Raw genomic sequence first — 22,822 nt, 5'->3', positions numbered from 1 at the left:
CGATTGTCTTATGTAATATTATATATATATATATATATATATATATATATATATATATATATATATATATATATATATATATATATATATATATATATATATATATATATATATATATATATATATATATGCAGCTTTTATAATTGCAGCCAGTAAGAACAAACTTTGTGACAAATATTAGCAATTTTGGAGTCGATGGAAAAATGTCTCCATATAATATTCAATTTATAATAGGCGTTTATATCAAATGAAACATTAAACAAACATTATGTAATGAATTACAAGCATCAAAACTTGTAATGTTATTGGATTTATAATATTAATGTATCTTAAATGAGAATTGAGATCAATACTACCCTAATACATCTAAATTAATTATGATAACTTTGCATGGGTTATCTCTTGGATAACGCGAAATTACAGTTTTTAAAAAGAAAATTACACTATCAAGTAATTTTTTTGTAACATTAAAATGCAGATCATAAGCGCTAAAATATGTAGGGTTAAAATTCTTATGGCAAAAATAATAGACCAAAAATATTCGAAGAAATCAAGTTTAAATATTTCTCTCTTAGTATTCAGTTGTTGCAACACGTCACAAGTATTTCAAACCTGTACATTTTGGCGCATTTTACTCTTAAAAGAAGTATAAGTAAATAAATAATTTTATGAACATTGTTATGTTACATGTAGCAAAAAATTTAACAAGAAATATCATTAATAATGTTTAGAAACATTAATTGGTACTTCACCAAAGTGTGATTTAATTGAAATATTGATTAAAATTTTCAAACTTAAAATACTACTTTAGTGACATTTTACTTTGAAATACAAAAAAATACTATCTCTCCAAATTAAACTAAATAAATCAGGTACTGTATAAAATCAGCAGCAAAGATTTTAATTGATATGTATATCTAAATATAAACTTGCGGTGTAAATTTTTTGCACTGTATATTTTTTTGTACTGTATATTTTTAACGATACAGTCATTACTCATTACATACAGGGTGCGTACAGATTAATGCAAAACCGTAACATTTCAGAAGAGTAAGTTAATTTATGTAGTTATCTAAATATTACCATAATATTATTGTCACGTATTTTGTCCTGTCATGTCAGTCGGAAGTAACTGAAGCGACTGTTCTGACTTATATTTAGAGATATTTAGATGATTCAAGGTAATCAGTACTAAACCATGTTTACATCACAGTATTAATTTCTTATGAAAGATACAAATATGGCACTACCGATCATTAATAGGACATCAATTTAAATCTTCGCTTAAAAATAAAATGATTAAAAAGTTAAAAACGTAGCACTCTACGAATAATGTTGCATTAATTATATTATTCGTAGAGTTACTTAATTTTTATTATTTATTTACTCCGCTCTAAAAATAGGCAATAGCCTAGGAATTATGGCGGAACAGAAAAATCGTATAATAAACATACAAAATATCCCGATCTCTTAGTAAAAGTTTATTTCTTCCATGTGTTAGACACATTTCTGATGAAGTACGTAACATTGTCAGAGTCCTCGCTTTTCACAACATTCAAGTGTTGCAGAATGTTCTCCGAATGTGATTCCTGCTAAAAATAATTAGATGTTTTACAATTTGTATGTATCGGTTGGACGGTTGGTCTATTCGAAAATGTCACTGCTGACTTTATACTGAGAGACACAGACAAGACATACGAATAAACTATCTGACATTAATTTTATCAACGCGATCTTATAATAATATATATTTTTAATTCGGTGGCCTATTGATGCCATAAAGCCTGCAATTTATGTTGATGACCGATGTATTATTGTCTCGTCGTCGACAGAAAAGGCAAACTATTGAAGTAGAATTATACTGGTAACCATGGGCGTACCGAGGGGAGCAGGGGGGGGGGGGGGGGTGTCAGCTTGCGACAATGTATAATAAATAAATAAAAATAAGTACGTGTTTAAAAAATGATATAAAAATATGTATAATTTTTTATTCTTTATAATATTATAACACCTATCTTATATAAAATCTGATTTGCCCCCGATGCAAATTGCCCCTCCCCTGGCCCAGAACCTGGGTACGCCCATGCTGGTAACGACACTTTTTGTTATTATTTTAATACTAACCTCCTCTTCATTATATCCATTAATTTCTACTGGGATCGTTTGTCCGTCATGAGTGATAACCTGGAACGATATTTATTTTAACTTTATAAATAACTAGCTGTCCCGGTGAACTTCGTGTCACTTTAAAACCTTCCCTGGACTTCTACGAATATTTTAAGACTAAATCAGCCCAATCCGTTCAGCCGTTTTCGAGTTTTAGCGCGACTAACACATTTGAAAATCCATTTTTTAACCCCCGACAAAAAAAGAGGGTGTTATAAGTTTGATGTATCTGTCTGTCTGTCTGTTTGTCTGTGTGTGTATCTGTCCGTGGCATCGTAGCATCCAAACGGATGGACCGATTTTTATCTAGTTTTTTTTATTTGAAACCTGACATGATCGAGAGTGTTCTTAGCTATAATTCATCATCATCAGCCTGCTCAGTGCTGGACAATCAGGGTTTATCTGGTTCATGAAAGGCCGTTAGCAACTTGTATTCGTTTGATGGGTTTTATATTTCATTCTAGTTCGTGACACTTGTGAATATGCAATATACGTATACACATATTGATGGAAAGTTGACCGGGTGCTGCAGCATCACCTGGTAATCAATAGGATATCCAACTCCTCGCCAACGTAGAGCAGAGGTTTCGTGTTTGGGCTCATTTTAATTGCGACAACCAGTAAGAAGTAGATAGACACGAGACAGTAAATATTTATGCTGCAGCATCACCTGGATTCTATAGGAACCGAGCTTCGTATGAACCCAAAGTGGAGGTTTCATGTTTGGGCTCATATTGACGGCCTCATCGAAAAGGACATTGATAGATGGTAAATACGTTGAGAGGAATTATTCTGCACTATAACCAACACAAGTTTAAAAAGTATGAAATAAAATTAAATTAAGAAATTTAAAAAAACCCCCGCCAAACAACTTTAAAAAGTAATGAAATAATATTTACTGCCTTTAAGTTCAAATGATTCCTAACTTGTGTAAAGTAATATTTTAGTCCATAATTGTTGTCAAGATGTGTCGGGGGACCCCGCTAATGTAGATGTTTGCTTTGAGATTTCACATAATATTATAGTATATGGATCAATTCACAGCGAACCGAATGGAGATAATCATCAATGACTTGGCAGTTGTTGGTTGTAGTTTACTTGGCGGTCCCCCGACACACCGTGACAACAATTATGGACTAAAATATTACTTTACACAAGTTAGGAATTATTTGAACTTAAAGGCATTAAATATTATTTCATTACTTTTTAAAGTTGTTAGGCGGGGGTTTTTTTTAATTTCTTAATTTATATAATATATAAGATATGGAATAAAAATAATTTCGCGTCATACTGCAAAATAATTATAACAATATAACTAGCAATAATTGCAAAATCTGATTACTCAATATTTTTTCATAACTATAATTAATAAACATTGCATATTTTTTGTATTGAAAACGTTTGAAATACCTGAATAGCTCCGCCGTCTATAGACGCGAGCGCCAGTCTTGTTCCATCCTGCATCGTGAACTGTAGCCCTTGCCCGCGCGCGTCCCGGATCTTCAATATTATTAATAAAAAATTTAAAAAAATTAAGGAAACTACCCCATTGTCGGCAGTAATCCATTTATGTTAGCTTTATAGATTTAAGTTTGAAAATAACATGTCAATAACAGGATTTATTAGCATGATTTCTCAGCAAGCCAATGATTGGGTGTATTTGATTATTTAAAAAAATCAACAATAGGTTAAAAAAAACTTACATGATCCGCGCTCACTTTCTCCTCCATAATATTATCTTCTAACACCAAATCTTCCGTTTCCAGTTCTAGCTGCACATTATCCAATTCCAGCTGTTCGTTTTCGATCTCGCCGTTCTCGATCTCCATCTGCTGCATCTGTAGGTCTTCACTGTTTATAAGCTGCTGGTTATCCAGGTATATAGTTTCAGAGTCAGTTTGCAGGGCTTGGAGCTGGGACGGCACTAGGAGGGACGAGCCGGAATACAAATCAGCCGCCTGAGGCTGTTCTTCTATTTCTACCGACTGAAATTAGTTTTGAGACATTAGTTTTTAATTCAATGCGTGTTAGGTGTTAGGTCTCGACTTATTGAAGGGCATGTAGTTATTTTATGTTATAAGAAAATATACATATACATATAATATAAATTATTGTACTATCAGAGAAGTTGTTTCCTAGGCAGATGGCGGACCTACGTAATTTGGTCGTGTTATGTCAAATCCATCCGACAGATCACAGCTAACATTGAATTTACATAACCCACTGACGTCCATTATACAAGAACGCTGGACTGATGATACCCAGATATATTTTGTGCCTATTTAAAGCGGAATCTTATTAGAGATTACTGGCTCACCTCTTCATTGATGACGCGGAAGGAGGGCAAGCCGTCGGCGCTCTCGTACGCGACGTATATCACCTGCTCGCTCTCGTCCTCGCGGATCTGCGACTCGTTCACTAGAAGACTTATTGGCTTCTGAAAGTTCGAGAATAATAAAATCTCCCACACCCGAGTCTTAACTTGACGTACCATAGACGTATAATAGACATGGAACGTAGAGGTTCCAATTTTGAATTTTTTTGTATGTTTTCCAGTTTACGATTGTAGGTGTGCATCATTTCTGTGATAAATAGTGGTCAGTTTACTACAACAATACTAAATGATACTACAATAATAATAGTTGTGAATATTGTAAAATTTTATAATCGTAATTACCTTAACTTTATTTGAAGCATTAAGTTGCTTCTGTGGCGATTCAATTACAACTTCTTGCTCCGGATTTTCTACTTGTATTCTGGAATGTTTAATTAATTTGTACACATTATCTTATGACATAATATTTGATATTACATTAATACCGTGATACCATAATAATTATAAAAATAAGTATTATTATTATAAGTATAACAGTAATAACGTGATACCATTATAATATAAGAATACTTATTATGGTTCTGTAAGTCAGAAGAGAATAATTGAATAGAAGCACGTAAATAGATAAGGATTTTAATATTTAATATAATTTTTAACACATTGCACGTTTAACGTGCACATTGTTTTTAACTTATCGTGAAATTAAAGGAAGATAAAGAAAAGGTAAATTTAATGCTAGATAAGCAGATCCTTCTCCTCTCCTGCAGTGTTTGTGAGCAAATATAATCTCGAAAATACAGGCATTTACTACATTAAATCCCGAGAGTTTCGAGACCGATATTACCGATCTCGGGATCATATCCTCTAATTGTCATACAACTTGGTTGAGAATATCGCTAAAGCTATATCCTATATATTTATAGTTCACATTCGGCATCGGTCAAGACAAGACGTAAAACCTGTTGTGACTTTAAAAGTCAGAGGTCCTCAACATTTTTGTCTAGATTGTAAATTATTATTTTCTATTTTTACAATGAAGTGTGACGCATGCAGTTCTTCCTTCACTGATGGTGTGTTCTGTAATGGCTGTTTGCGGAATTTGGATTTCTCCTGTGCATCGATCTCTGAGTCTGGATATCGCAAGCTTGGTGCAGACAGACGGGCTATGTGGAGATGTCCCCAATGCAAGGTAGCTACTGGCTCGCGATCACCGACAGTTTCTGAATCTGGTTCTGTCACTCTCGAGATGATCATGTCGGAGCTGCGGGAGATGAAGTCCCAGTTAAGGAAACTTCCTGAACTCTTTGAAGACATTAAGACCATTAAAAAGGAGATCTCGGAGCTGAAGATATCGTGCGAATTTAATAGTTCTAGAGTGGAGGACTTAGAAAGTAAAGTACTCAATATTGAAAAACACATTTCTGAGTCGCAAAAAATTGAGTCTTCTTATACCAAAGACATTGAGCTGCTCAAGAGTAAAAAAATCGCGGCATCGTGAACTCTCCGCTCGCATCGCACGGCAAGCGTCGAGTATTATTTTACATCGAGTGAAATATAGAAAGTATGTCTCTATTAGAGACTAGTGTGCTTATAGAGACTCTCTAAGCACACTAGGCCGAAAAGACGTGACCGAAGTTCGGCATGAATACATCATCGTGTTTAGACACTATGGGGGCTACCGCGTGTGAATTTTCCGCTAGAGGCGCTAGTGTCGCGTGAGGTCCAAAAACGTCTATTTTGTACTAGTTTTAGCGATCTTCATGACATAAATTATTATTTATGCAATTTACCTGTTGTAAAGCGATCTCCTTCGTAAAATTATCCCAAAAAGTATTATTTAGCGATCAATGTAAATGCTTTGAGAGCGAAATTAAGAAAAGAAATATAGTTAAGAGGATACACCAGGGGCGAGAAAAATACGAAATAGGTATTTTGAAAATGTATTGCTGTCTCACCAATCTCAAGTCTCCCACCACAGAGCGCGATAGAGACAACACGACAAAAGTTCTAATAAAATAAAAGAAAATCATCGATTCGTTGTCCTCTGATTCCTTCTCCAAAACTTAACCGATTTAAGTACTTTTATCATTAACAATTAAAGCAAGGCTTGAGCTGTGTTCCTATGTTTTACTTTTTTGGTATATTCCAGCCAGTTTTGTTTTATGGGTGTTTGAACACAGAGAAAAATCTGGCCATTTTTTTGGGTTTTTGAACGTTAATATCTTTTTTAATAATTAAATTATGAAAAAAAAGAAAACATAGGGGCATTGTATTAGTGGCCATAGATATTCAGAAAAAAAAATTATAACTCTACCGGTATTATCCAGGGAGGAAACAGCGGACAACGTTTGTATAGAAAAACGGCGGTGTGGATTGCTCTTAATATTATGATATTAAAAAAATATTCGGTTATTTAAAAAAATAGCAAAATAAAGGAGACATTATTTAAATTTTCGACTCTAATAGCGAAAAAAAGTCGACTTTAATAGCTATACTTTGGACCTAGGTCATTGACCTCCATTCAATGATATTCTATGTTACTAACGTAACTAGATTGGAAGTTTACGGTAGCAACGCGTTGCCACTTCGAAGATGCCTGCAGGCATATCTCACATACATAATGACATAACGAATATATGACTTGACATTGTCTTTTGAACAAAAAAGTGGTTACGCATTTCTGAGAATCTTTTGTAAGACATTGCTACTCTAGTATTTTAGAAACTCATTGCCTCCATTATACAAGTACGCTGGACTGATACCCTTTGAAATGACAGCTATTTTTTGTGCCTATTTGAAGCGGAATCAGCTCCCCCATTATTAGGGATAGGAACTAAACTTGACGTAAAAATGACGTTTGAAAGTCGCCATCATGTCGCCATATTCGCGCTGATAGCAGTAGTGGGAGTATTTGGAACTAATACTAGTGATGTACAACTGTCTTTTCTATTATCGATGAAATGTTTCCAGATTCAGATAATGTCGACCATTAGGACAAAAATATTAAATTGAATAATACAAACGATACATATTTGTATTAAAGATTACAGACTTCCTCTCCATAATTTAGATAGGCGTAATAAATTAACAACGATTTCATACATAGATAACCTGAAGTAGCAGTACCTATCTATAATCCATTTATTTTTACCAGTTAGCACTACGAAAAACTAAAAACAAAACTGAAGATAAGCTTCTAACGAAAACTTTGTTGTATTGTACTTTCTAATTTCATTTCTAATATTATCAAAGTAGTGCTACAGTGTATCGTATTAAAGCTGAACAAAGCTGAATAAGTGTTCTGTGTGATTAGACCCTAACTAATCTCATCATATAATATTACTAGCGGCCCGCCTCGGCTTCGCACGGGTGGACATTGATTTTTAAATATATTTTTTTCAATCTTTATTCCACTCGTGCTAAGCCGGGGCGGGCCGCTAGTAACTTATAAGACTCTAGTACATCACTTTTAGTCTATAATTTATAAAGCTTACAATATATGGAATATATTGGTAGTTTTTTTACACAATTAACATGAATGTTAATACGGTTCCCTTTTTTCTCTCATTAAATAATTATAGGCTATAGCCTATGTTCAGCAGAAATAGTGTAGATTTAAAAATATGCATTAATTATACTTCCATCGGCATCGTGGGTATCGCAGACATCGTGGGTATCGCAGACACAATATATCTTCAATAATTGTTATGCTGGCAGCCGGCTGCCGCTATTGGAGATTTATAGTTAGAGAAATTAATTATAATAGCAATCAAAAATAATCATTCAAAACGTAATGAATTAATGAAGCACTATAATATTATCCCATCAATGAATCGGCACCCGGCTGTCGCATAACTATTATATTATAAACCTATTGTGTCTGCGATTCCCATGATCGAGGTAATAATAATTAATATTTACGTGGACTCTCCGGGCGAGCACACCCGCGCGGCGCGTCTTGACGACGCCCAATTCGCAACGTGCAGCAGAAATCGTAATATTTTAATTTCGCCATAACATTAAAACCAAACGTCCAATTTTAATCATCCAAAGACCAAATATTATCTACATTAACTGTACTTAGTAATGAAATAATTTATTTTGATAAGAATTAATGCCATGAGTAAAATAAAGGCATTTAAATGTAGTCCAAAAACATTTCAAGATTTTTTAATAGAAAATGGTTATTGTGCCTCACTCAACATAGATAGGTATAGTGTGTCGCGGACTTTTTTGTAGATATTTAAAAGATCTACAATTACTTAGAACATTTTATGGTTCTATCTTTTATAGTTTAGGCAGCGTACGCGAAAAAAGTAACATTTCTGATTGATTATTTACACCTTGCGTCCGAAAATCCCAAATATCTTACGGAACCCTATTTTTTCCAAAATAAAATTTAGCCTATGTTCAGCAGAATTAATGTAGGATTCCAATGGTAAAATAATCTTTCAAATCGGTCCAGTAGTTTCGGAGCCTATTCAAGACAAACAAACAATCAAATCTTTCCTCTTTATAATAGTAGTGTAGATAAAGCGGAAGAGTTTGTTTGTTTGAACGCTCTAATCTCAGGAACTGCTGGTCCAATTTGAACAATTATTTCAGTGTTAGACAGCCCATTTTATATATTTTATCACGCTGAGACTAATATGAGCTAAGAAATAGAGGAAAATGTGGAAAAAGCGGGGGAATGTATAACGTGAATGATTATATAGGCTTTTTTTGTGGACTAATTTGTCTGTGTAATTAGATATTTACGTGGGAGAAGCCGCGCGGAAAGTTTAGTAATAATATAAAAGTTCCCTATTTATTTATGGATCTAGCAAGCCAATTTTTATCGATTTAATCTAGATGACCGAATTTCACTTATTATTAACAAAAAAATTAACGAAACATAATAAATAATGAGGAGCAGGAGTTAGGTCTGCTCTATGTAGGCTTCCCTGGCAGTGTGTGGCGCGCGCGCCAGCCTTATCTCGCTAGGATCTAGGTCACCGACCGACAGCCCGGCGCCAGTAACAGCTGTTTTGAGCGATTATAATAATTATTACGATTTGTGACGTCATGGTGCAGTTGTGGCGTGAAACTCAGGTGTAGGGGTATATAATATTAATTAATCATTCGTATAATGTAATATTTTGATTTTTATTGCTTAGATACTGTTGTAATTTGCCAGTATAATAATTATTATGTAAATAATATTTATTTTATTTACTTCCGAGTTCCGACCATATTATAATGAATAATATCATATGTATATTATATATTTATAATTTGTTTAATATAATTTGTATTCTTCCTGATTAGTTTGTACTGACGCCAGTGTACATCTGTCGAGCGATTTGTCAACTAGCAAGGCCTCACAGAATACCAGGGATCGCGGTGTAGGTAAACTATGCCGCGATCATCACCTGAGTGAGGTCCTTTTCGGCGGCATTCGCATTGCACCGCATTGAATGTGCTATTTTTTATAGTTGTAAACTTCATCACTTTACTTTGTTTTTTTTTTGTACTTATGTTTTTTTTTTATGTTTTTACTTTTATGTTGCTGTAATTTTATGTTTTTTGTTTTTTATAAGTACTTTTTTTTTATTACTTCTTTTTTTATAACTACTCACTTGTGTCACGTGAACCAAATGTCCGTTGTAATGTGGTGTAATGTGTATGTGTTGAATAAATGTTTATTATTATTATTATTTACTTTATCTCATTTGATTTTCGCCATTTTGGCGCTGATTGCAGAAGTGCGAGGGAAATTAACTAATTGGATAATGCGATCCATAAATAAATATGGAACGTTTGAATACATTTTTTATTGGGGTGGAGTAGGTGAGGTATTTATAAATAATAAAAATATTATATGTGCGATACTTTAACATTATATTTTATTAGTTACCGTTATACAGTTACAGTCTGTCAGGAAAGAGTAGACGCTGAAATAAATTTTCCAAACATAATCACGATCGAATGGTAGTTTTGCGCCTTGTATTTTCACAGAGAACGTTTGTACACTTCAAATAGTAACGGCAAGCAGTAGTAGCAATTTTCGGACGCCAACCAGGCTTTTCAATTTTTTTCAACCATAATTCCAGTCTTCCTTCGTCAGACGGAAACCTGTCAATTATTTTAAGAGCATAATAATATGTATTATGTATTTGATAATAAAAATCGGTTATCGGAGATTTCAAATCAATTATTATAGATATCGATAAGTTTTATCGACAGAAAACTCCAGCACTCTTGAATTTTATTATTTATCAAAAATCGGTAAAACAAACGTAAATATGTGGTGAATACGGTATAATAAGATTAGTGCCACATTTTTAAGGGCTTATATTATCAATAAAAGGATAATATCGTAGAAATGAAATGTTAAAATCACTTACTTGTGAAATGTAACCCCACATCCCTTTTTGTACCGTGTTTTACATAACATACACCCTTTCATAGTTTGACTATGAACTACCACCACTTATTTATATATTACTTAATCGCGTAAAACCTTTTAAAACCCTTTTTTTATAATAGAATATCATAATTCAAAACACATTAAAAACACGAAAACAATTCGAACGATTAAGCCATAGAGAATTAAAATACATACATGGTTACCAATGGTTACGTCAAATTTAGTTCTCGGTCCTAATAATGGGGGCGCTGATTCCGCTTCAAATGGCACAAAAAAAAGTGGGTATCATAGATCCAGCGTACTTGTATAATGGAGATCAGTGACCTAGGTCGACAGTTGCGCCATCTAGTGAGCAAAAAAAACGTACGCCACGGTGCATAACTGCATGATTGCTAACACTATTTTTACCGACACTGTCCCGCACTGTCTACCTGAGGTTCTGTTGCTGTGTCAGCTCGTGCCGGCGCATGTGCAGGCGGTGCTGGGAGGACGTGGTGAAGCGGCGCGGGCACAGCGAGCACGCGAACGGCTTCTCGCCAGTGTGGATGCGCTCGTGCTCCGACAGGTTGCCCTTCTGGCTGAAACTCTTCCCGCACACGCCGCACACAAACGGTTTTTGACCTACGGAGAAAATATGGGTGTTATTTAACTATTTTAGGTCTTATTCAAATTCGATCTTCGAAATATTGTGAAATTGAGGTGAACTACCAGTATCAAATTAAAATGTGATGAAGAGAGGGTTATAAAATAAACTTTACTTGTTATTTACACTTTGCAACCATTATTAAATCACGATAAAATGAGTTGATCTTAAAAAATAAGTGAGAAAGCGGAAATCCGCCAAATGCCAATATCATCTATAGATTGTACTATCAGAGAAGTTGATTCCTATGCAAATCGGGGACCTAAGTAGTTTGGTTGCGTTACGTCAAACACAGCCGACAGATCACAATTAACATTGAATTGACATATTCAACCAAATAACGTTGGTCTGTCAATTGCATAGGAATCAACTTCCTCGATGGTACCTGATTTCTATATTAAATTACAATATTTCTACGAGTACGGCTTCAATGTCCGCAAAATATGACTTCAAGTAAAAAAATATGATGCCCGGCCGCACATTATCCGAATTTCTGATCAGAAAAATTCGGACGCTCATACATTTTGACACGTCAGAATTCTGATAGTATGTGGGGTCCACAACAAAATGTATGAACAGAGTGCGTTCTGGCGGACGTCCGAATTTTGCTGATCAGATTTTGTTTATAATGTGCGGCCGGGGCTAAGTAAGTACTGTGAGACTAATTGAGTCATAATCAGATGGCCGACCTCTGTGTTCCAGTTACGTTATGTCAAACCCAGCTGCCAGATCACAACTAACGGCCGTATTATGTGAAGTCAATATTTCACGTAATCCTGCCCATTAACGTAGGTCCGCCATCTGCTTATAATTAAATTTATCTGATGGTATATTTCAATATCTTACCAGTATGCCATCTCATGTGCAGTGTAAGACTAGTCTTGTGAGCGAACTTGACCTTACATATTTGACAGGAAAACTTTTTGATGCCCGAATGTAGGAGCTGGTGGTTTAATAGGTTTGGTTTTGTTTTAAATCTTGAGTTACATATCTGAAAAACATGAATATTTCAATAAATAGTCGTAACTTATAAACTTAATAATTTATTACTACATCAGTTGTAGAAACCTGTCTCTTACATACTTTTTGTGTAAGGTTGTAAGCTTTAGTAGTTCATACCATCACTATCATTGGTGTCTTGATAATATTAAATTTGAACTAATGTACAACTTGCTATCTTCGTCTTAACTGTAGGTGATGATGCTGCCCGTGATAATTGTAGCACACACTCTTATCACCCGGCACACGCAACACACCTGCATCTCTCTATCTGCTCGCCATGGGCGACGTTAGTTGCTTTCCATCAGCTGATCCGTTCGTTTGCACCCTTATTTTATATAAAAAAAAAAAACCATCTTGCAGGCGTAGGGGCGCGCCTCGAAGTGCACCAGCTGGTGTCGCTGCAGCAGCTGCTTGTGGCGGAAGCACTTGCCGCACACGAAGCGCTGCGCCGCGTGCTCAGACTGCTTAAGGTACACCACCGACGACGGGTGGTTTAGCACCTGTATCAAAACCCACCTTGCAGGCGTAGGGGCGCGCCTCGGAGTGCACCAGCTGGTGTCGCTGTAGCAGCTGCTTGTGGCGGAAGCACTTGCCGCACACGAACCGCTGCGCCGCGTGCTCAGACTGCTTAAGGTACACCACCGACGACGGGTGGTTTAGCACCTGTATCAAAACCCACCTTGCAGGCGTAGGGGCGCGCCTCGGAGTGCACCAGCTGGTGTCGCTGTAGCAGCTGCTTGTGGCGGAAGCACTTGCCGCACACGAACCGCTGCGCCGCGTGCTCAGACTGCTTAAGGTACACCACCGACGACGGGTGGTTTAGCACCTGTATCAAAACCCACCTTGCAGGCGTAGGGGCGCGCCTCGGAGTGCACCAGCTGGTGTCGCTGTAGCAGCTGCTTGTGGCGGAAGCACTTGCCGCACACGGACTGCTGCGCCGCGTGCTCAGACTGCTTGTGGTACACCACCGACGACGGGTGGTTTAGCCCCTGTATCAAAACCCACCTTGCAGGCGTAGGGGCGCGCCTCGGAGTGCACCAGCTGGTGTCGCTGTAGCAGCTGCTTGTGGCGGAAGCACTTGCCGCACTTGCCGCACACGAACCGCTGCGCCGCGTGCTCAGACTGCTTGTGGTACACCACCGACGACGGGTGGTTTAGCACCTGTATCAAAACATACTTGTTATAAAATAACCAATACAGGATCTTCTTTAAAAAGGCTACAATATACAAAAACTATCACATCGCATAAGGGCCATTTCTATATTCACTGGTCTCAAAAGCTTTACATGAAGGATAGAGCCCTCAGCCCTATAATATTATATCCTTCTACTTCCTACTATAATATATCCTTAAATCCTAATATGTTAAATGACATAATATTATCACTTTAGTTTTGTGTAAATTAACAAAAAAGATTGTGGGATATTTAACCGATTCAGTGCGGATGACGCGGGAGCCGTGTCATACATGTTTTTAACGTGTGGCGTATGACACGTGAGCCGTGTCATTTAAAAAACGCTTGTATCTCCCTCAAATTACACTTTAGAAGGTTTTACTCTGAACAAAATTATCTTAATTTTCCACGTAGAACAAGGCTATAGGCTTCGCCTCTGAATATTCTGTGAATTGAAAAAAAGTACGACGGCCCCCGTCAACCTTTTTTAAAAGGTGCATTCATCGCGGATTACACGGCAGCCGCGTCTTATGGGTTTTTAACGTGTGGCGTATGACACGTGAGCCGTGTCATTTAGTATGACACGTGAGCCGTGTCATTTAGTATGACACGTGAGCCGTGTCATTTAGAAAGCGATTGTATCTCCCTCAAATTACAGTCAAGAAGGTTCTACTCCGAACAAAACCGGTCTTCCACGCAATAAAACAAGCCTATAGGCTTCGTTTCTGAATATTCTGTGAATTGAAAAAAGGCTGTCTTCTTTTTTAACTCGGCCGTACGTCCGCCGGACCCCCGCCGGAACGCACTCTGTTCATACATTTTGTTGTGGACCCCGCATGCTATCAGAATTCTGACGTGTCAAAATGTATTTTTCTGATCAGAAATTTGGATAATGTGCGGCTGGGCTTTTTAGTAGTAAACTTTTAAGAAAATAAAGCCCATATTATTCTATATTATTTTAGACTTTCAAGTTCTCGCAATTTTGTAGACAAATACTTAAGTTGACATAAAATTATTACAAATCTACTATTTTTTGAAAATCGGTTCCCAAACAGCGGAGTAATCGTTGAACACACATAAAAAAATGTCCAAACGAATGTGTGTGTGTGTGTGTGAAGCCGAATGTGTAACCTCCTCCTTATTGGAAGTTGGTTAAAACAACTTAACAACGAACTTCTTTTTTTTTTTAAGAACGTATTATTTACATCGGAAACCCAGATATATATTTTAATATACTCATTTTTCTAACTTTGAAACCTACAAAAGGTTTGCAACACCTGAATAAAAAAATCGCTTACCTGCCATTTTCAGATTAAAACTTAGTAAAACTACTCGAAAACAACGTAGCCTTTCGTTAACAACAATGGTTTGGGTTCAATTAAATAAATTAAGTTAATAAACAAGTAAAAACCAAGAAAAACAATAAACGTTTTTTAACGTGGCTGGTGACACGGTAGCCGTGTCATCTACTTATATGGCGTATGACACGGCTCACGTGTCACGACAAAATTGTATGCCGCCACGACTGAAAGTCTTCAAAAACTTGCGCCGCATTGAATCGGTTAACACAGATTTGGACCTTTAGAGCTCCCACACGAAATTGGGAATTCGCATCGGAACGCAAATATCTGCGACAAAACTTATAGTAAAAATGACATTGCGATGCGAATTCGCACGAATACGCAGTTTTGAGTGGGAGCCCTTACTGGTAAAATTTAGTAAAGATAGACAGCTAGAGGTCATGCTAATAAGAAAAAAATCGCAAGACTCCCTTTACCTTTCCACAGAGATCGCAGGCGAATCCCCGGTTACGCGCGCGGCGGTGCGATATCTTGTGCAGCGCCAGCGAGCGCGGGTAGGCGAACCGCGCACCGCACTCGCCGCACACGTGCCCTCGCTCGCCCATGTGGACCGCCTACATCACAGTTAATATACTTTAAATACTTTAAATTATTTTAATTATCCTAATTCTGGCAACACTGTAAACATTTTGTATTTACCTCTAGTTAAAGTAGCCCTAACAATTTGTGTCTCACCATGTATTATTATGAATAATAAATAAATAATCTATACTAATATTATAAATGCGAAAGTATCTCTGTCTGTCTGTCTGTCTGTCTATCTCGCTTTCACGCCAAAACTACTGAACCGATTGCAATGAAATTTTGTACACAGTTATTCTAGAGTCTGAGAAAGGACATAGGCTACATTTTGATGTGGGAAAATATCTTATTTCCATGAAAATATCGATGAAAATTACTTCGCATTGCGCGTGGCCAGCGCTCATCCCGGGGGTCCTGGGTTCGAGTCCCGCAGGCGGAACAAAAAGTTTTCAATGTTCCTGGGTCTTGGATGTGTATTAAAATAATATTTCAAAAATCTTTAATATATTTTATGTATAATATTATAAAAAATCCAGAAATATATCGACGCGATGCAATGAACATTTTAGTTCTAATACGATTCAACAGATGGCGCTTTTTTTTACTTCGTTGTAACATAGAACTAATCATACTTATTAGTTATTATGTTTTTGTTTATAGTTTTTAATACGTTAGAATATTATGTTTAATAATATTATCACTTGCTATAATAATAATCTATCTTATCTTATAGAACTCCTACTGCATTTCTAAGGAGTTCGAGTGTGTTGTGTTGGCCTATATTCCATCCAGAAAATATATCAATGCAATCAACATTTTAATTCTAATATATGAAAACAGATGGCGCTTAATTTTTTACTTCATTATTATAACAGAACTAATCATACCTACTTTATTATATATTATTGTTTTTATTCATAACTAGCGACTTATAAATACTGCGAAATATACTGCGAAAGTATCTCTGTCTGTCTGTCTGTCTGCCTGTCTGTCTCGCTTTCACGCCAAAACTACTGAATAGATTGCAATGAAATTTTGTACACAGTTATTCTAGAGTCTGAGAAAGGACATAGGCTACATTTTGATGTGGGAAAATATCTTATTTCCATGAAAATATCGATGAAAATTACTTCGCATTGCGCGTGGCCAGCGCTCATCCCGGGGGTCCTGGGTTCGAGTCCCGCAGGCGGAACAAAAAGTTTTCAATGTTCCTGGGTCTTGGATGTGTATTAAAATAATATTTCAAAAATCTTAAATATATTTTATGTATAATATTATAAAAAATCCAGAAATATATCGACGCGATGCAATGAACATTTTAGTTCTAATACGATTCAACAGATGGCGCTTTTTTTTACTTCGTTGTAACATAGAACTAATCATACTTATTAGTTGTTATGTTTTTGTTTATAGTTTTTAATACGTTAGAATATTATGTTTAATAATGTTATCACTTGCTATAATAATAATCAATCTATCTTATCTTATAGAACTCCTACTGCATTTCTAAGGAGTTCGAGTGTGTTGTGTTGGCCTATATTCCATCCAGAAAATATATCAATGCAATCAACATTTTAATTCTAATATATGAAAACAGATGGCGCTTTATTTTTTACTTCATTATTATAACAGAACTAATCATACCTACTTTATTATATATTATTGTTTTTATTCATAACTAGCTGTTGCCCGCGACTTCGTCCGCGTGGACTTTAGTTTATAGCGCGCGGTGTCAACAAAATTTGTGTCAAATTTAAAAACTTTTTAAAACCCTGGTAAGTGGTACCCCTCTTAGGGCCGCGCAGCGCGCTACACCGGAATGGCAGCGCTGAAAGTGCTCGCCTCGCCGCTGCCATTCCGGTGTAGCGCGGCCCTTAATTAATCAAAATACCCAAAAACAGCTGTGCAGTGTGCACATAATCTGTACTAATATTATGAATGCGAAAGTATCTCTGTCTGTCTGTCTGTCTGTCAGTCTCGCTTTCATGCCAAACGCCAAAACTACCGAACCGATTGTAATGAAATTTTGTATACTGATAGTCTAAAGCCTGAGAAAGGACATAGGCTACTTTTTTACTGGAAAAAAGGGTTGTAAGGGTCGTAAATTTGTTCCAAAAAGTCATAATAGATGGCGCCGTGCGTCTTCTGCATCGCGCTGACGTTTGCTCAAAAGTCTTTCTATAAGAGGTGGTATCATCTTACAATTAAGATTCGATTTTTTCGATTGTTATATCTATTCTACGGTATTAAATAACTCAGTACTTTATCTGTGCAGTGACGTAACCTTAAACCTATCAATGATAAATAGTTTATGGGTAAAGTTGTGTAATTGGGGGGCTAAATAAGCTTTAAAATTTGGCATAATATATAAAGTTTAACATACAAAAATGAAGTACTTATTGTTTGCACACTGCACAGCTGTATTGATTTAATGGGTACCAGGTTTTTTTTTATAAAAGCTTTTGACACCAATTTTGTTGACATCGCGCGCTATAAATTGAAGTCCACGCGGACGAAGTCGCGGGCAACAGCTAGTTATTATTTATAATAATATTATGGTGAACTGTACCAGTAACTTAATATTATGATGTATTGTGTAATGCTAAAAATAAATGCATTCTTATTCTTGATCTTAATAGACCTTACGATGCGTTTCTACTGGAACGCCACTAGGCTTCGTTGCGATGAATTGCTGTACAAGATCAGGCAACCAGCAATTCTATAATTTTGAAAATATATTCCTCGCAAAGTCGCAACACAGTTTAGTCTTCTACAAGGGAAAAGCATTTACTATCTTGATCTCAGAACAGGAAAATATCTAAAATCTGTGATCTTGATATATATCTGTGACTACTACTGATTTTCTAAACTTCTAAAGCAATTATTATTATTATGGGGTTTACAGAAGTAAACATTAAAAATGGTAATAAAATGATTTATAAAAACAATACCTTCATGTGCAGTGACTTGCTTTGTTTGCTGTTATACAATTTCGGGCAGAACTGGCATTTGAACTTATGTCGTCCATTTTCTTCTGTTTCAGTCTCAGTTTTTGTTTCTATGGTTGAATCCATGTTCACTTCTGGATATGTATTGAAATAACCAAACTGTTTGAAAACTCATACATATATTTTGCACACTGGATAATAATCTATGCAATATTGTTATCCTTGTCTTGCAAGTGACATGTCAAATAAATTTAAGAAGGACTAGGAGCAATCTTATCCAGAGCCCGACAAGGCTTTAAATGAACGTGGCGAAAAAAGGAACTAACGCCGCCACCATACAATAACGCCATTTTGGACATGTTTTTGACAGTTATCCTTAACCGGCAGCGCCCCTGCCCCCACCTATGTTAATATAAAGCCTTGTCGGTCTATAGTTTATATTTTGTTGTATTATTATTTTTATTGGTTAAGCGGTTAGCATAGCACTGTAGTATATTGTACACTTTGTATTGAATTAAGTATATGTTTTTATAACATTTGCAATCAGAATTTATTCATAGACAGATTGCATAAAACTATGTTTAGTTATTATATATGAAGTGAGGTGATGAGTAAGAGTAACTGACACATTAATATTGATTTGTTGACAGGCCTTGACGTAACCCAACCTATACTTACAGCTAATTTCAATATCCTATCTATCCATAATCCTTGCTACTAAAGGTTGGCAAATCTATCTTTTTGTCCATACTTGTGTTTCAATTATAACATACTGACAGATAGCATTTCCTATCCCTGTTGTGTTACAGTAAGTATAAAAACCTGTTATCAATTATATTCTTAGTTTTTTCAAAATTATGTTGTAAACTATGAATGATTTACCATTGTTCTCTTCACTAGTAGTGATAACGTAATCCCCTTCAACATTTATTTCCTCCTCTTGTATTTCCACTATTTCACCTTCTAGTTCATTTTCAGTTACCGTGGGGGTCTCATTTAGCTCCTGCATGGTCTCTGCACTGTCTACTATGGTCATTGTCTGATCTGTGCTCGTTTGACTTGTACTGTCCTGTGAAACTGTCTCGTCCTTAATTTCGGTTTTTGCCTGTAAGAAATATTAAGAGTACATATTGTTTTTACATGAACAATAATTTTCATTGACTGTTATTTTCTTGAAAACTGCAATAGCTACAATGTCCTAAAGTAACAGATAGTTATCACTAGCTTTATAAAATAAACTCAAATATCTTTTTAGTATAGCTATGAATCATAGCTATATATTATTATATCATAGCCTATGATTAAATCAGACTAAGTTTATTACATTTGTTTCTTCATTTTCCTCTTTAGGTACACAGGGTACTACAGTACGACCTGTATGTCCCGTTTCCTTCTGGTGTTCACAAAAACTTTGTCTTGTAGCAAAGACTGTATCACAACCACATTTAAATTGTACTGGACCATGTCGAGCTACGTGGGACATATATCGGCCCACAGAAGTAAATTTCATATCACAGATTGGACACTCTTCAATTTTCTGACGTGATGGACCTAAAATATTAATAATAATAATATAATCTAAAATCCAAACAGTTAGTATGAACTAGTCACATGCATATCAAATAGTTAAATTTTGTAATCTAGTTTAAGTTTACATAATGTTGACGTGTAAAATGTTTTAACCATTAGATGCAAGCTTTAAAAATTGAGTAACAAACCTTTTGGCCTTCCACGGCTTCTCATAACTACAATGGGTTCACCAGAAATTTCCAAATGCCCTATGACTTGAGGCTCTTTAGGTGGGGCTGGAGTCTTAGGGACTCGCACAGCCTCCGCCTTAGACACTGTTTTCTCATCTGCATCTATCACACCCTCTTCAATTAAAATACGCTCCAATTCTGGACCCTAACAATTGCACAAGAATTACAGAGAGGCACTCCTACCTATAAATTTCAATGAACCAAGTGAAGTTACAGTCTATGAATGAACTAAATCTGAAGTAATCATTAAATGACTAACTGACGTACTCAGAGACATAAAGTTATGATTAACCTTCAATTAAATGAAGAGTTTGACAGATAATGTATGGAGCTTATGTCAAAATTTTGAATTAATTACATTTAAGTAATGAGTGCGGCAGTCTGACTTTTGATTTTTTAATGTGACGTTAATCAGACAAACCACTTTACTGAATTAGTAAATTAATTGGAAACAATTAATAGGTTGGGAAAAAGTCTTTTCGCATTATAGTATGTATGAACTTGTCATAAAATCTCTTGGGCTATACCAATTGTATATTCTGGCTGATTTTGGTATCATTAAAGTTTTAATTTTACAGAAGACAATTCCAAATTCAAGTTAGGTAAATGTGAGATTTTCATTTGTTTTTCTTATTGTTAAAATGATTCTAATGAAGAAATTCGATACATTTTAAAAATTTATTACAAAAAAGGTAAAAATGAAACAAAAAATGTGATGTTTATGGACCTAATGCAGTATCTGTGAGAGTAGCGCAAAGCATTTTCAATCCAGAAATTTTGATATCAAAGATGCACATTTAGTCAATTGTAAATAAAATTTATAAAAAAACCTTGTGAATTTTAATATAAAATGCGAAGAAACTTTTTCCCCAACCTAATATAATAGAAAACAATTGCTACTTTGTCCATCTGACAAATTAACATTTGAAAAAAGTAAGCACCTGAACTGCTTCTTTATATCTTGTGGGAGTCTTTCTCCTTCTTTTGCCAGAGGGCTCCTCTTCATTTTGTTGTTCTTTAACCTCTTTCACAGACTCTTCAGGCTTTTGGGTAGTTGTTTCTTCTTGGCTTTTTGCACTTTTTGGTGGTCTACCCCTTTTCCGTTTGGGTTTTTCGAGACCAGCTATATGCAATGAAGCTGGGTGGTCAACTAGATACACACCATCAGTAGTATTGACTGAAAAAAATGAGGTGAACGTATTAAGCTAGAATGGCCTAAGGCCTTCAGTTTATAGATATCAATCGGGTGATAGTACCTCTTCCTCTACAATCTACATAGTACTTACTTTCGTAAATAATATTGTCAGCATCCACATCACTTTCTTTGGCACCTTTAGCTATACTTCTTTTGTACTCTTTTTCTCGCTGATACAACTTTCTTATAACTTTCTGAGGGTAATATTATTATTATAGTGATTAATAAAATCTCACACTCAAATCCTTCCACTACAAATCAAGAAATAAACTTACTTGACCATTTATTATAAGATTCAAAAATTCTACGGTGGCTTCAAGCTGAATTGTACAACCAGGACAAATAGTACGAGGTAGTTGCCCATCATCTGAAACCTAGATTTAACATGCATTTTAGTATTTTTTAATTTTTCGATATCAAAATAGGTAATTGATTGCCCAAAATTTAAAATTTTTGTGTCAAAAATTTGCGCGAGGATCTGTCTACAACAGCTGTCAAATTAAGAGCGAAACAATTTTCTTATATTATCTTTAAATAAATTCCCAGAAATTTTAATATTTACGTAAAAATGTGATTATTTATCGTATTTCCACACCCTTATTCTTATAATTTATTTAAAGATAAAGTAAAAAGGACATGAAATGATTTTAAGCTTCATAAAATGGCAGCCTTCATCGTCAAGCAAGAGTCAAAACAGTCACAATTTATCACTATTATAATAACCTTTATGGGCAAATAGGTGTTAATTGTTTTACATAAATTTTGATTATTTTCTTCTGAAGAGTACAAGAAGGTTCCATTATCGTTTTCTTCACCACATAATCTACAAACCGTAGAATTGTACAAAAACACTTCCATTTCTATAGAAAATGTCAGCCGTCACTCCTAAACAGGCGACATCTACTTCCTTATATTTTTTTACAATATTACGGTTTGGCCCACCGCACAAACCATAACTTATAATGCATAGACTAACAAAGAGTGCGAGAGAGAAGAAAATCCTTTATGGAATTATAACAAGATGAAAAGAGAGAGGCAGTCTAATGAAATTTGTAACGACTTTTATTTGACAGGTCGTCAAAAGTCGTCAATCGTTTTTATGCCCTTTCGGTATTTCCAATATATTATTCAATTTGTTTCTTATTTTTAATAAATATTATTATATTTAAAAATGGTTACTTGTTTTGTACTTGATTGCAGTGTAAATAATAAGAATAATCCTGAAAAAAAGGTAATTAATCTTCATGTCCTACCTAATTGCTACGATGTGTTAATTTTGCTCTATTCTGCCTTTAGCTCTCTATTTC

General features: G+C 35.4%; 1 protein-coding gene across 3 annotated transcripts; it reads right to left on the bottom strand.

Moving 5' to 3' along the window:
- Positions 1 to 1,361: 1,361 nt before the first annotated feature.
- LOC121726288 (zinc finger protein 37-like) lies at positions 1,362 to 22,392 on the bottom strand. 3 transcript variants are annotated; one of them, XM_042113701.1, is made up of 19 exons: positions 22,239 to 22,392; positions 21,791 to 21,889; positions 21,607 to 21,709; positions 21,262 to 21,497; positions 20,279 to 20,465; positions 19,885 to 20,111; positions 19,443 to 19,665; positions 18,564 to 18,694; positions 15,507 to 15,644; positions 13,561 to 13,716; positions 12,400 to 12,544; positions 11,342 to 11,531; positions 4,844 to 4,922; positions 4,484 to 4,603; positions 3,870 to 4,151; positions 3,577 to 3,666; positions 2,125 to 2,184; positions 1,460 to 1,592; positions 1,387 to 1,419 (listed from the first exon to the last, which is right to left on the bottom strand). In XM_042113701.1, the coding sequence occupies exons 1-18, from the start codon at positions 22,371 to 22,373 to the stop codon at positions 1,482 to 1,484; spliced, it is 2,712 nt and encodes a 903-aa protein (XP_041969635.1). In that variant the 5' UTR covers positions 22,374 to 22,392; the 3' UTR covers positions 1,387 to 1,419; positions 1,460 to 1,481. The 3 variants fall into 3 exon arrangements, with proteins under 3 accessions (XP_041969553.1, XP_041969713.1, XP_041969635.1); XM_042113619.1 differs by having other exon boundaries at positions 1,362 to 1,592; XM_042113779.1 differs by having other exon boundaries at positions 1,362 to 1,589.
- Between the last annotated feature and the right edge of the window lie 430 nt (positions 22,393 to 22,822).

Source organism: Aricia agestis, chromosome 1, assembly GCF_905147365.1.
Source record: "Aricia agestis chromosome 1, ilAriAges1.1, whole genome shotgun sequence".
Taxonomy (NCBI): Eukaryota; Metazoa; Arthropoda; class Insecta; order Lepidoptera; family Lycaenidae; genus Aricia; species Aricia agestis.
Note: the sequence above shows the minus strand (reverse complement) of the source record. Positions and strands in the feature narration are given on the sequence as shown.